The following is a 15708-nucleotide window of genomic DNA, read 5'->3' on the forward strand; positions in this document are numbered from 1 at the left end:
CATGCTGGATTTGCTTAAATTGGATAAAACCACATAAAAACACTGATGTTCTAGGAGAACTGGTGACCGACTCAGGAAAACCTCACAAAATGAAAAGATTGGCTTGGATTAGTAAGGCATGCAAAATAGGGTCTTTCTAAAAGCACAGCAAATGCATCATTTCAAACCTAGACAGTGATATAGCCGCTAACTGGAGTATGTCCACACGGTGTATACCCATTTGCCTTGCTAGACAGAAGGGGAGGCATGAAAGATCTTGAGTGTCCACTCTATGCTGGGCACTCTTTTGGTGCAGGACCCTTTTGGTCCATAATGTGATTTAGTCCTTACCACATTCCTGTGAGATGGCTTTTATTGTCCCCATTTTACAGATGGGAAAATAGTGGTCAAAGAATGTTAAGTAACTTGGTCCTGTTCACAAAATTAGTAAGTGGCAGAAATTAGTATCTTAATGTAGGTGTGTATTTCCATTAAATATTCTACTGTCTCCCAGTTGGCACATACAAATTTGCCATTACCACAATAAATTTTACACACAGAGAGGCTGCTAGTCTGGTATTAAATATCTCATCCTTTTGCCACAGTGAAGAAAATAAGAGAGGAGCTGAATCCTTTAGTGGAGATCCTGCAGGGTCAAGACTGGCGGTCGCATCTCTCTAAAGCTGCAGCTGACCCTGGAATCGAGGGCTCTCAAATTGAGATGTGCTCAATTTTTCTTGCATAAAATTCAGCCTGCTTTTCGGGAGGTGAGGGGGGAACCTTATTAAACATCATTTTTGTGAGGGGCTACATTAAACTACTAACATTAAACTTTTCACGTTAAATAATCAGCCTTTCTTTTAAAAAAATGTGGCCTCAGAAGACAATATTTTTCAGGGAGATTATTCATATTTTAAAATATTTTATCTATTTTATCTGTTTTTATTATCATTTTATCTGAAAAGCTGAACCTGTGGTTATCTCGAGGAATAGATCTGGAGTCTGAGAACAAAATTCCTCAGAATCATCACAGTCACTTAATGAGCTTGTGAATTGAAATTATCTTTGCTGTAGCCTAAGAACCCAGTGGTAATTAGTGTCCAGGGACACATGGGGAACAACTTCAACTGTTAGCAGTGCCAAGAATCCATTCATTTGTCATCAGTCTCAAATTATATTCAATCAGCAATTCAAATTCAGGCTAGAAAAACCAAGTGACATGTAGCTAACTTTCTATAAAATTAACACTGTAAAGTGAAACCTATGTTTCTGGCAATTTAGCTGTGAGCAGCAGTAAGATGAAGCTATGAAAATATTGAATGTAAATGCTGTCAAAATCTGTCTTAATCCCACCACTTCCCACTCTTTGCTTCCTTGCCTGAATTGCTGCCGTGGCTGCCATGCTTCTATTCCCAAGCTCCCCGAAGTCTGAGTATCGGAGTGCTTGATGGGCCTTTTTATAAGGGGAACCACAGCAGTCCAAAATACTGCCGACAAGGGGGCTTTATTCAAAGAGCCAAAGTGGGTGGCAGCAGGATGGGGGTCAGCGTGGAGTTGCAGCTGGAATCACACATGGAGGGTTCCAAAATGTAGACAATTAGCACTTCCTCGTGAAATCACCTGCATGAAATACCCATTCCAAGGACAAGTGGTTGCTAACAGAAGCACTGTCTTCCATCGTGGTTTTGTGCTAAGTATCTTTCTTACCTGGGCAGATTTTCCTTCTTGGCTTCATATTTTGGAATTCTCTGTGCTGGAAGATCCCTGCCATACTGCTCATCTGACTTCAGTTCCCCTTAAAAGAATCTATGCTGTTGTTGGCTCAGGATGTAGCAGGTGACTGGGGCTGTTTGGGGTGGGAAGGGTACGTGTGGTTTGTGTACTTTCTTTCCCACCTGCTTTCTTTTCCCACCTGAACAGGGGAAGAGACAAGCCAAGGAGGCCTGCACAAACCAAACAACCTTTTGTCTCTGCTGTACGTGGCAGGTTGATTGGAGACCCAGTAGACAAGCTAGAAGTGGCCTCTGCAAGGTCTCAGTGGGTAAACATCCTGTCCTTGGCAAAGCTCACTGATGACGGGTTGTGGCTTCTATGGCCATGTGGCAGACGGTCCCCATCAGTAAATAAGGAAATGTAGAGAGTGTGCTTATCTAGGTGAAAAGGTGAAGCCAGAGAGAGGTATGGTGAAAAACAAGTCCAGTTTCATAGACTTGAGGACTGGGCAGCATGGGCTGCCAGGAGGTATGTGTGTGGTGAAGTCAAGCAGACCTGGATGTGGATCCAGTTCTGCCACTTACTAAAGTTTATCTTGCATTCCAACACAGATCCATTTTCAGTGACTACCTAGAGCACTGTGTTGAAAAGGCTGTAAGGCAGACCCCAGGTTTAATAAGCAAAAAGGGCCATAATTGACTAATGATGTCTGAAGGAAGGGGAAGTGATGGCATGGGTGCCACAGATCTAACGACCCAGGCTCTGGGCTCTCTGAGATCCTGCCTAGCACTAAAGTTCTGTAATGCAGTGAGTGTGTATGTGTGTCTGCATGCATGTATGTGTGTAACCTAACAATTGGTTAGTGCAATCCTATTAGAATGTGCTAGTAGGATGGTGTCATGGGTTAAATTTTCAAAAACAAAGACATCATTTGTATATTACAGTATATCACTGAAGAGTTTTAAAATTTTAATAGTGTATCATGTCCCTTAGACTATTGGTTTGCACGTTTGCTTTAATTTAGAGTGGTTTTGAAAATTATCTTTGAATTTGGGTTACCACGAATGACTCTCCATATTCAAATATTTAGCTTTCATTTGTCTTGACTTAAGGTTTCAATATAGAGAAATCGATTTCTCTATTAATAGAAATGCTATCAATTCACAAACACAAATGAAGCCAGCAGCAGGAACAATGCTGTTCTCATGTTTCATGGGAAGACTATTGACTATATTAATTTAAGATGTGTCTTCTCACAAGAAAAGGAAGAGTTTGTGTTTGATGGTATTTGGTTATTTCTGTAGGTTTGGTTTTCCTTCAATGAAATATTTGTATTTTAATTTTCAAGCCTGTGCTTTAAAGAAAAAAAAACTTGGAATCTGGCCTCCAGTGTGTTTGTCTGGATAGCCTCTATAATGCAGGCACCTCTGCCTGGCAAGTAGAGCAGACATTCAAGTGTACTAAGCTATGGGACCGTGTGGCTTCTCTTGGAAGGCAGGGCCTTTGGAAATCTCCTGTTATGCTTCTAACAGCCCATAAGTTACTATATTTAATATTGCCCTTGTCTTTTTCCCCTCCCTTCTTTTTCTTTTCAGAAACAGAATTGTCAGTCACTGCTGACTTAGTGCCTACCTCATCATGGAACATTTCAAGTGAGCTCGACAGAGGTACACAGTGGGGACATGTAGGGGTGGAGGTGGAGAAGGGGAGGCATGAAATGCCAGGTTTACTCCTGGCATGGTTGTCTTTGAAATCAACTGCTTTTTAGATCACTAGAAGGAGGCGGGGGCCAAAATAAATTCCCTGCTTACTGTGATCATTTAACATTTAATTACTTGGAATTCTATTATTTCTGGAAAGGTTTTTTTTTTCCCTCTCTCTCTCTCTCTCTCTCTTTCCTTTTCCTTCTTCCCCTAAAATGTTGCACATGGTAAAAATGCTTCAAGATGTGAAAAAGGGTAGTTTCTGACCTTCCTGACACTGCATCTAGTGGATCTTATTTAGAGGATTTGATTCTGCCTGAGCCAGGACTGATCAGAGCTGTTTGCTGGGTGACCTTTTACAGTGAGTATTTGATGTGCTTGCAGGGTTCAGGGCAGAGTATTTGGAATGTTTGTAATTGCCTGTGCATACAGATGGCAGCTTCCTGTGTGCACGTGGAGAACAGGTTCCTGCTATGAGTCTGTTGTAGTATTAATTAAGTCCTGCCATATGCTAAGCACTGGCTACTCTATAGAGATCCTATGTCCTGGAAGATAAATCAGGACACATTCAGAATCCCTGAAATTGGCTCATCCTACCCTTCAGGCATATTTCTCTTTAGTCCCCTTTATGCCCTTTTATGCATCTCCAGCCCGGTTTCTATTTCATCTTATCTGTCCTGTGCTTTTTTGCTTCTCTACTTTTGTCTAAGCTGTTCTTTCCATCTGAATTGCCCTTCCTTCCTTGCCAGTCCCCATTCTCTCCCCTCTACAGGGCAACAAATTACTTCTCCTTTAAGTCTGAGCATATAGTCTATATTAGCCACAGTCTTATCTAATCCCTCAGCGGGAAGTGGCCTTTCTGTATTTGGAACCCCCATAGTCTTTTTCTCTGTTCTTCTCTTAGCATTTTCTATGTTATATCATGGTGATTTACATACCTGTCTATCTCGCCCTTAAACCTGGAAATTCCTTGTAGGTAGGATATCTATTTTGTTCTTTTTTTTTTTTTTTCCTGTCTCTATTAAAGAATCTAGTGGAGACTCTCATTCATAGGAAATCCTCAATAAATATGTATGGAATGACAGGTGAGTCACACTGTAGTCATATAGATGGATGGGCCACATCCATATATATATATATACAGATACAGTCAACAATCTTACTGAGTTTCTACTTTAGTTCAGGCATGATTTTATGTTCTGGGATTATAGCGATAAAAGGAGCTCAAAAGTCATTGTCAAAAATTGCCTTTTGGGCTTCCCTGGTGACACAGTGGTTGAGAGTCTGCCTGCCGATGCAGGGGACACGGGTTCGTGCCCCGGTCCGGGAAGATCCCACATGCCGTGGAGCGGCTGGGCCCGTAAGCCATGGCCGCTGAGCCTGCGCGTCCGGAGCCTGTGCTCCACAACGGGAGAGGCCGCAACAGTGAGAGGCCCGCGTACCACCAAAAAAAAAAAAAAAAAAAATTGCCTTTTTATGATCAGCTGTCTTTTGTCTGCTCATGTATTCACTGGGAGTTAGATTTCCTCTCTGAGGAAAGAGAATGTTACTTTATAAAACAGTAATGGGCAAATTTACTTTGCTGGTTATGCTCTTTAGGCATTTTAGGGTGGCAGGATGAGGTGAGACGTCTTTTCACCTTAAATCGAAGGACATTTAGGATCATTTTTTATTGTCAAATTTGATCTGGACATTCTTTTTCTAATTAAGGATTAAAACAGGGACTGCATGTTATGCCTCTCCATCTCCAGCACCAAGCACAATGCTTAGGAGGCAGTAGTTTTTCAACAAATATTCGTGGATTTTTTTTAATGGAAAAGAAGAAATAAAGCATACTAAATGTTAAAGCAGTGCCTACTCTGTGCCATGCAGTGTGCCAGGGGCTTTCAAGTATGTGAACTTACTTGGCAAGCTCCTTATAGCACCAACAGAAAAAATTATATCATTGCACACTACCTGTTACTGATCAAGTTCCAGTTACGGCTCTAGAAGGACATCAGTATGTGCTAAAAAGGCAGCAGAGCCACCAGTCAACTACCTAGCCTGCCAGACTTTGAATTTCTAGCAGACCAGCACTGTAATTAGAAGCTATTGCCCTTCAAGAAAGTAGCGTCATGTAGTGTCAAGTAGTAGAACCTACTGGCCAAAGGGTGGAACTAAGGCAGTCCCCAAACTCCTTTGATTGTTTAGCATGGCCTTCCAGAGAGCATGGATGGCTTTCCAGGGGTTCTTGGTGTCTTCTTTCTCTAGAAGATAATTAGTATGTGGTCTTTACTTCCCATTTAGAATGAAAGCGAAAGCTGATGGATTCATTTATTCACTCATTTTGATCAATTCTTTATTGCTTCTGACTCTGATCTGGGCACAGTCTGAAGACTCAGGATCAAAAGATGAATCAGGGACTTCCCTGGTGGCGCAGTGGTAATCCACCTGCCAATGCAGGGGATGCGGGTTCGAGCCCTGGTCCGGGAAGATCCCACATGCCGCAGAGCAACTAAGCCCATGAGCCACAACTACTGAGCCCACGTGCCACAACTACTGAAGCCCATGCGCCTAGAGCCCATGCTCTGCAACAAGAGAAGCCACCGCAATGAGAAGCCCACACACTGCAACCAAGAGTAGCCCCTGCTCGCTGCAACTAGAGAGAAAGCCCGAGTGCGGCAATGAAGACCCAACGCACCCAAAAAAACAAAACAAAAAAAGATGATTCTGAGTCAGACCAAGGTCTCTGTCCTCCATGAACTCAGAGCCAAGAGAGAAGGACTGATATCTAAAGGCATAAGAAAAACTTTCTGGTCAGATTGAGTTGTCAAGGGACATTCCTCCCAATCACAGAGAGATGCTAGTGTAAATACACAAGGGGAAAAAAAAAATCCATCACCAGGCTTGTATGCAGAAAGGAGAAATCTCCAGGTGCCAGAATTGAAGAACAAGCAGTGTTCAGTGGGAAGGAATGAAACAAAAGGTCCTGTGAAAACATGGGAAGTATGTATGGTTCTTAGGGGCTGGAGTTTCAGAATCCTATAGGGATGAGAGCTGAGGCCATAGGAAACAAACTCCTTTCCAAGGCTGTCAATGAGGAATGACAGACCTGAGCATGAAATAAGGAAAATTCTGCCAAGGATCTGGTATGGAAGTCTATCAACCACCCTGGGCCACTGGGATCACCCACAAGAAATCAAAACCCCAACCTGTGTTCTCCATGGGTATGGGGTTGGTATACTTCTCTTATAGTGCACAAGCCACAAACCAAGAAGATAATGTAAAAACTTGGTCTGGAATTGATTAAACTATGAGATCCTGACAGGGGACAGCCTAAAGCCAAAAATCATTGTCAAAAAACATCTCAACAGCCCAGCACGTATGGGTCTCCCACCAAAAACAAAATTTAAAAACTCAAAACCACAAAACAACAGAACTCCTGATGTTAAGTAATTTTCAATATTATAGTGTGTTCAAGAGAGGGAAAAAAAGCCACCATTAGTGAGGGTCAGACAAAACACATGGAGAAGTTCGTATCTTAGGAACTAAAAGCAATAGACCGATTTGAGAGAGTAGGTATGTTTAAAATGTTTCCTGGTGAAAGAGGAAATAGAAACCATAGGCCAACTACACGATAATATGACCAAAAAGTAGACATTTTACAAGAACTAAATAGAAATTCTATAATTGAAAAATAGAGTTATAGAAATTAAAAATTCATCAAGCGGGTTAAACAGTGGCTGCACTCAGCTGAAGAGAGAAATGGCGAACCAGAAGACAGATTGAAGATAATATGGTAGTTCAGAGAATGGGCCCTGGAGCCAAGGTGACTAAGTTTGAATCCTGACTCTGCTCCCTGCATGCTGTGTGACTTTGGGCAAGCCACTCCACCTCTCAGTGCTTTGGTCTTCTCATTTGTGAGATAATAACAGTACCTACCTCACATGGTGGTTGTGAAAATTGATCTGGCTAACAAATCTGATAAACTAATTAGTTAAGAAGTAACAGCTGTTTTTGGTTAATATGGTTATTACTTTGGGCTTGGTAGTTAAAAAAAAAAATCATTGGTATTTTGGCAGGCTTGTAAGGAAAGCGTATATTAGGGTTGGAGTGAATGTTTCAGATCCTGTAAAATCAGCCCATGTCAGCAGCCACCCACTCTGGCCTCCCCCACATGGCTGTCCACCCACACCAGCACCATATTTAGTTTGGTATAAAGGTTCTCTATGGTCTTACCCTTGCCAGGTCCTCTCACCTCACCCCTACACTCCATACTTTGTACTCTTTGTTTCAACAACCCGCCTCTCTAATTCCCTAAGTATATCCTTCTTTACTTCCAGTCTCTCTGCCTTTGTTCATACAGTTCCTTTTGATTGTATTGTCCTTAACCTTATTCTTCACTTGGCTGACTCCTTTATTTAAGCATCACCTTACACATTGCCTCATCCCCTTCTCCCCGCAGTGCTTCTAATGGGCATGGTGCTGAATAAGACCACCAGTGTTCCCGTTTTGATGGACCTTTCATTCTAGAGGGAGAGGCAGATAATTACGAATCCTTTCATCAACCCCATTGACCATGCCATCAACAGTACCCCGAAACATTTAATATGTGGGGTACCATGTGACCCCATGTCTGTCTTGCTCAGAATCCTTACCAGACTGTACTGACATCATCGATTCTGTGCCCGTCTCTTTAAAGTCAGGTCTCTCTTATGCATTGGCAGCTCTTATTGCCCAACCAAGTGCCTGGTGTGTAGTGGAAAATGTGTTAAATGGTAGGGGTTCCAGTGCCATCTGTGCCAACTAGTGTGAATTCCTACTAGGTGTGAGGCCCTTGCTGAGCATGTGAAGGCATCATTTGAATTCACACCACCGTGGGCAGCAGAACAGATAGGCAGCTGAGGCTCATGAGGGTTAAAGGACTCGGCTGAAGGGCATAGCTGGCGAGTGGTGGTGCCAGGATTCCCACCAAGGCCTCCACACCAAGTCCAGGGATCCATGTCCAACATGGCAGTTGATTGCACTGTCTCCCCTGCATTCATATCCCTCCTCCAGTGGGACAATTTCCCTCACATGGAGAAGCAGTAAAATAAAAGTCCGTCACTTGGTATTCTTTAATGCCTTTCTCTTCACCGACCTGCTCTGTTCCACCCATCAATCCCATTCTGGCTCCCCAGCCTCACGCTGGTCCTGGTTTTCTGTTAAATGAATCCAGTCAGTGGCATTAAACAGTTACCTGTTTATCCTTTCCAACAGGAAATGAAATTTAAAAGAGACAAGGCCACCCGGGGAAGAGCCGTTGAAAGCTACTATTGACGGGGCATGGGGGTAATTTCTGAAACAAATGCTTCAGAAGCAAGTGCCTCCTAAAATAAATCGATCTACAGGGGCCCAACCTCAGCTTCCCTGTGGAGGTTTCGGGGTGGGGCATGATGAGGGCCTCTTTCCCCCTCTTCCACTTTCAGTCACATGAGGTCTCTGAGGTTCTCTATAGAAAGCCAAATGTTTCTTTTGGAGAAAGCACTGGAAATTGCACCCGTAGGTAGCAGAAAGGGAGGGAGCCTACAACTTAAAAAAATACTGAGGCCTCTTTCCAACTGCAAACAGTTCTCTGTGCTGACAGACTAGATTTGGGGGTATTTTCGTCCTGCTCTGCTTTTTTAAGAGCTGGCTTTCTCTACCAGCTCAGAGCTTTACACATGGTAGGGAAGCATGTAAAAGGTTCTTATGAGCATGAACTCTGGAGTTACTATGACTCTGAGCTTCCTTTTGCTCACCTGTGGAGCAGAGGCCTTCATCTCTATCACCTAAGATTGTTTTCCTGGCCAACAAACACATCTGTGGGTTGCGTGTGTGCTGTGCCTTAGGACAGCCGCTTGCATGGTCGCAATAGACAGATACGTGCTGGCCTCAACCCCATAGCTCACCATCAAGGGTTGTGACCAGGTTTTCTAGTTCAGGAGTGGTTGCTTCCTCTTGTCCCCCCCTCTCTGTTACTTGATTTGTCTTTGGTACATAAAGAGTCTATTTAAATAGCATTGACTGGTCTATACCTTGGAGCTTTGTTCACAGCTAGTCCTCATGGGACAGCTGAGTCCTTTCTTTGTACTCCTAATAGTATGTTTCAGGAGCAGGGACAGTAGGTGTAGGGTTAAGAGAGGGATGGACTAGAGACTTGGTACTTGGCAAGCTACAGAGTAGTCCTTCTGGGACTGGTAGCTGGTTGGAGGAATTTCTGGGGGAATTGCTGGGGGTAGCTTTGTGGTGTTTAAAACAGCCCAAGTTCAGCAGCTTTTGGCCTTATGCAATGTCTCCTTAATATTGATGGCATCGTTTTCTTTAAAGGACTGATATCATACTGCCACTATTAATCGCAAAAGCACTTGGAGCCTCTGTAACCTTATATGGAAAATGGGAGAAGTGGTATCACTCCAAAGCGTAAAATAGAGTCTAAAGTCCCACCACAGTCTCTAGAACAGATAGTTGCTCATTTCAGGCAGTTCTCTTACCCCCACCCCTTCTTATTCCCAAGGGGAGGGTAGTATGACCCAGTGAATGAGCACTTGACAAAGAACCTAGATTCTAGTCCCAGCTCAAGTGCACAACCAGGTCAGTGACTTGTCATTTAAGCTCTGGGCCTCATTGTTCTCATCTGTAAAAAGGGAGTTATCAATTCTTGTTCTGGGAGGCATCAGTGCTGCAGGTCCATTATGGTAGCCACCTGTAGCTGTTGAGTACTTAAAATGTGGCCAGTCCAAAATGAGATTAGTGTGACTGTAAAACCCATACCAGATTTCAGTGGCTTATTCCATTGAAAAAGGACTTAAAATATCTTATTAATAATTTTTATATTGATTATATGTTAAAAGATAATTTTTCATATATTGAATTAAATGAAATATATTATTAAAATTAATTTTACTTGATCCTTTTAATGTGGCTACTAAACAATTAAAAATTACACATGTCACCTGCATTATAATTCTATTCAAAGGTACTTCTCTGGGCTTCCCTGGTGGTGTAGTGGTTGAGAGTCTGCCTGCCGATGCAGGGGACATGGGTTCGTGCCCCGGTCCAGGAAGATCCCACATGCCGCGGAGCGGCTGGGCCCGTGAGCCAGGGCCGCTGAGCCTGCGCGTCCGGAGCCTGTGCTCCGCAATGGGAGAGGCCACAACAGTGAGAGGCCCACGTACCGCAAAAAAAAAAAAAAAAAAAAAAAAAAGGTACTTCTCTAATGAAACAACAGCTAGAACTTCAGATAAATCTAACCTGTGTTTCCTACTTGCAACATGAGGACATGTTCTCATATCTATGCGAGGTTTAACATTCTAGGAACTGCTTTTTATTAAAAGAAATTTTTTGAAAACTGATTTTTTTTGTGTGTGTGATGCTTAAAAATATATCAAGTACTTTATGTGTAAGGGATAAGCATTATTGATTCTAAGCTGATTGTTAACTCTCAGAGAAAGGCAATATCTCAAGTAATCTCCCTCCTGTGCAGAAAAACTTTGTAGGTTAGAAGTCCAAAGCACAAAAGATTTATACTTAGATAATGATTACATAAACGACAGCAACGGGACCCCAGAACAAGTCAGGAAACCCCAGCTTCGGGGCAGTAGTTGGGTATATTCAAACAGGGCCCTGATGATCCAGTGTTGCCTCTATCTCTCAGACTTCACCTTGCACTATTCTTTCCTGCTGGCTATGCTCCACCAGCCACACTGGCTTCCTTTATGTTCCTCTAGCAAGCCAAGTGCTTTCTTGACCAAGGGCACTACTCAGAATCCCCTTTCTCTTGCTTTTCCCCTCCTTCAGATCTTGACGTAATTGTCATCTCCTCAGATAAGCTTTTCCTGATCATCCAAAGTTAGTTTCCTTTTCCTTTATAGTGATTTTAAAAAGAAAGAAAAAAATCTGGTCTAAGTCTGGAAGCAGTGAGAAAAATCCCTTCTTGATAAGAAAGCAGGGGAGCTTCTTGCCAGCTCTGCTGTGTCTACTTTATCCCTCACTAACTCACAACAAGCTTTCAGTCCCTTTGCCTGGAACCCAGCATGGAAGCACGTGACATGGAAATCATTTCCTCTTCAACCAAGCTGCTCTCTCCAGGACTCTTGTTAATCCTCTTTACTTGACAAGTCCATTCACTTTAGGGAAGGGAACCGCCAAGATGAGAACTATGCAATTTTGTCATAAAATGGAGGGGAAACGAACATTTATGGTCAATCTTGATTCTTCAAAGCCTGCTCCAAGGGGAGGAGTTGGCCATTGGGCGCCACCACTGGGGCAGAGAGGGTCAGCCTCCCCACTCAGTACTCCATCCAGCCCATCATTCCAGCTCTAGCTCCAGCCCTTGGTACCGGTCCCTCCCAGCAGCCCTCCCTCCCCTCCCCTGTGTGCTGTTGTCAGTGGGGCCTTCAACGTAGAGGCCTGGGGCCCAAGGGTGTTCTGCAAATGGCCAAGCTTAGCTGAGTGGGGAGCACAGAGCTCCCCCTTCCCGGCAAGCACCACCCAGTTGAGATAGAGGGGCAATCGAACAAGCTTGGAAATGTTTATGCTCCTGTTTTTACCATTTAGAATCAGGATAGAGATTTATCTACCTCCCATCATGGGTCTCAGATTCCTTACTCCCTTGGTACCATCTTCAGTGATTCCTGGCAAAGACAAGGCACAATCTTGGACTCATAAATAATCAGGAAGCAGCAGAAAGGGCATTTCTCGATGCTCCCAGGCAAGCTTTGTCCTTGCCTGGTATCTTAGTTTGGATTTAAAGCTGCCTGCTGAGAGAACCTCCCTGAGTACCCACTTCAGAAATAGCTTTGGAGTTTGGCCTCAAGGTGCTTCTAGAAACTTGTGGACTAAAGTCCTGCTCACAGGGATTATAGGAGGCCTTTGTAGTCCTGGGCCTATGGCTCTGGCTCTGGTCAACCCTTGCTCAAAGACTCACAGGGACTTTTGGACTTAGAGGCCTCTTGACAAGGGAGGGAGAAGAGATTGTATACAAAGTGCCCTCTGGCTCCTGCCTCAGCCTCCAGCACTCCGCCCCCTCCACTCTTGCTTGCTGTGCTTGAGAACCAACGGCTTATTGTTCCCCATCCTATTTCAGGCCGCTGTGCAAACTCTGCTGTTTGCTATGATGAGAGTACCCTCCCCACCCTTTTGTCATCCTTAAAGACCCTGTACAGATTCATCACTTGGAAGAAACCTTTCCTGACCCCACCTGCCCCTACAGGAAATCACATCTACTCTGTGGAGGAAGTGGTTCTGCCCACCACGCTGCTGGGGGATGCTGATTTCCGTGTATATTTTCTTTCTCTCACCCCTTCTTCTTCTTTCTTGCAAGAAATATGCATTAAGCATCTTCTTCATGTCAAGCAAAGCCCTCACGGCTCACCCATTCTAGCAGGAGGGTCAACCTGGAAGGGCACTGTGGAGAGTGCTTTGATAGCCACGAGAACAGCTTGCCAGGCTGTGAACGTCTTGAGATCAGGAATTAGGTCTTTCTTCTGCATCCCTGTAGCTCTAACTCTAGTACAGGTATTTGAATAAATAAATAAATGAGTGAGTGCGAAAAATCAGAACATCAGAGTTGAAAGGTACTTTAGAGTCACAGTCCTCTAACACTGCTGGTCTCAGAATCACCTGAAGAGACCCAGGCTCATTGAAGCAGACTAGACTCTAAGCCTCTGTATTTTTACTGACTTCCCAGATGATTCTGATTCTCGCCAAAGTTTGAGGCCCACTGATAGAGCAGTAGGTCTTAACCTCAGCTGTGATTGGAATCACCTGTGGAATTTTAAAAATTACTAATGCCTGGGTCTATTCCCCATTCCGCCCCCGCCCCCCCATTCTTATTTCACTGTTCTTCTATACAATCTGGGATTTGAGGGATTTTAAAGCTCTCCAGGTGATTTTAATGTGCAGCAAAGTTTGAGAGCCACTATTACAGAGTTCTAGGTTAATCTACCCTGTAGTCTTACCGTGGTGTTCTAACAACTGATTTATCCAGGTACAGATGGTTGGAACTTTCTCCATTTCTGTCCTTAATTTTCTGAGGTAATATAGAAAAAAGAACAGGGGTTGGAGTGAGAAGTCCTTGGTTTATATTTGAGTGCTGTGGCTAACTCAAGTTCTCAAAAATTGAGCTTTACTTTTTTGGGGGGTTTTTTGGGTTTTTTTTCATCTGCCAGGGTTGTCATGAGTACGAATGTAATGACATAGGTAAGAGGGCTGAGCTAGGTCCCAGCCCTGATTAAATAAATATAGAGATAGATAGATTGATACTGATACTGATTTGACATACTTCTGAAAATGTCTGAATGAGTTGGTGTAACTCCATCACTTTTTTTATGCGGCCATGAGGAGTAATACTTTCCTGCCTTATGAAGTAATATCAGCTATTACCAGTTGCCAAATATTGAGAGTTTTTTAATGTGCCATGAACACATACAGTGATTTACATGTGTTGTTGTATTTAATCCTCATAACAATTCTAAGAGATAGTACATCTGTTTTATGGATGAAAAGACCAAGCCTTAGACAAATGTAATGGGCTGTCCGTGTCCTAATCCCCAGATCATGTGAACTTTATCTTATTTAGGAAAAGGCTGTTTGCAGGTGTAATTAAATGATGGTAAGGATCTTGAGATGAGATCACCTTACATATCTGGGTGGACCCTAACTGTCTACAGGTATCCTTATAAGACAGTGGCAGAGGGAGATTTCATACAGATCCACAGAGGAGCCAGTGATGTGAAGATGGAGACAGAGACTGGAGTGATGGTGCCACAAGCCCAGCAATGCCAGGGCAGCCCCCAGAAAGTGGAGGAGGCAAGGAATGGATTCTTGCCTAGAGTCCCCAGAGGGAGCAGGGTTCTGCCTGCTTTTAGACTGTAGCCTCCAGAATTGGGTCAAAATAAATTGCTGTTGTTTTAAGCCACTGAGTTAGTAGTAATTTGCTACAGCAACACCAGGAAACTAATAAAAGCAGTTTCAACAATTTGCCCAGAGTCACGAAGCTGTGAAACCAGAATTCAAACACATGTCCTTACCCAATATAGTTGATTGCCTCCAAACTGAATTGAAATTTGTAATAAAATATCTTAGATTCATTTACTCAACAAATGTATATTGCATCCTACTGTGGACAAGGTCTCTTCTAGGGTCTGAAGATGTAATAGTGAACAAAACAGAAACAGTCCTGCCTTCAGATACCCTAAATTCAGTGGAAGAGAGAGACTTTAACAATTAATTTTACACATGCACATATACTAAAAATCATTTAATTGAAGCAGTGATAGGTGCTTTAAAGGAGAAGTATGAAAACATAGCTGTATAAAAACAGACAGTTACCCTGGAGCAACAGGTTCTCACACCCTCCCTCACTAGGCCCAGCTAATAGCCACCTGAGGTAGGGGTCAGCACTGCATTTTTTCTGGCCAGTTTCTTGGGAGGTTACATGTCTACAACTCCATTTTAGCCCTCCTGCACTTTAGGAGAAGTCAGTCTAGAAACAGGGCAAGTCCTTGCTTGGGATAAGGACCCACAATAGGAGGAAGGCAATAAGGCCTTCAGCAGGCAGTGAGCTCTGCAACCCATTACGAACATCATTCTGAGGCAGTGAAGTGTGGGGAAACTGCTCTTAGACAAGGTTGGAAATTTGTGCATTCCTGTGCCAGGCAAGATTTCCTGCAGGGCCCTGAGAAGCTCACTAATCATCTCCTTAGTTCCAAGCGATATTACTTCAGGGCAGTTCCTGTCAAGGCCCCATGCTTAAATATCTCTTTGCTTGGGTTTATTCCATCAAATGCTTCATTTGCTTTGAAAAAGTCCTCTGAGCCTTAGCTGGGTCCAGCAGCTTAGGAAGTTCAACTCACCACATGCCTCAGAGGGCCCCTAGCTTTGACCCCAGTTGCTGCAACTAAGACTAACTTATTTTCTGCAAATGATTTCATTTTGGGGGCCCTAAGTCAGTCCTGATCCACTCCAGTCATTGGAATATGGTTGTGTAGAATTCCAGCTGACTTGCAAGAATTCTCTCTATCCATGGCCTTTACTTGTCTTCTGAACTCAGCAAGCTGTGTTTTCCTGGAGATCCTTCCCAGGTCTCGAATCCTTTTCCCATCACCTATATACACTTATTCATTCAACAGGTTCTTATAGAGTACCAACTGTGCACCAGGCACTGTGCTAAAGACAGAGTGTTGAAAACACAATGTTCCTCTCTCACGAACCTCACTTCCTGGTGGTATTAGCAAATCCCTGTGTGGGAAGTACTATTCCAGCTAATCCTTCCTAAATGCCTGTTCTGTTCTAGGCATTGTATGAGACATTT

At 43.4% G+C, this 15708-nt stretch overlaps 1 protein-coding gene across 5 annotated transcripts in view; it reads left to right on the forward strand.

Annotated features, from left to right (window-relative positions):
* Window positions 1-15708, forward strand: part of ROR1 (receptor tyrosine kinase like orphan receptor 1) — a gene marked incomplete at its 5' end in the record, with an annotated part of 425624 nt that overhangs the window by 232732 nt on the left and 177184 nt on the right. For 4 of the 5 annotated variants that reach the window (XM_082613671.1, XM_082613673.1, XM_082613672.1 and 1 more), the window contains one exon: window positions 3288-3359. In XM_082613671.1, the coding sequence (XP_082469797.1) occupies window positions 3288-3359 (72 nt within the window). The remainder of the gene's footprint in view (window positions 1-3287; window positions 3360-15708) is intronic. The other variant, XM_082613670.1, reaches the window with a different exon arrangement.

This window comes from Mesoplodon mirus, assembly GCF_964341445.2.
Source record: "Mesoplodon mirus genome assembly, chromosome: 3".
NCBI lineage: Eukaryota > Metazoa > Chordata > Mammalia > Artiodactyla > Ziphiidae > Mesoplodon > Mesoplodon mirus.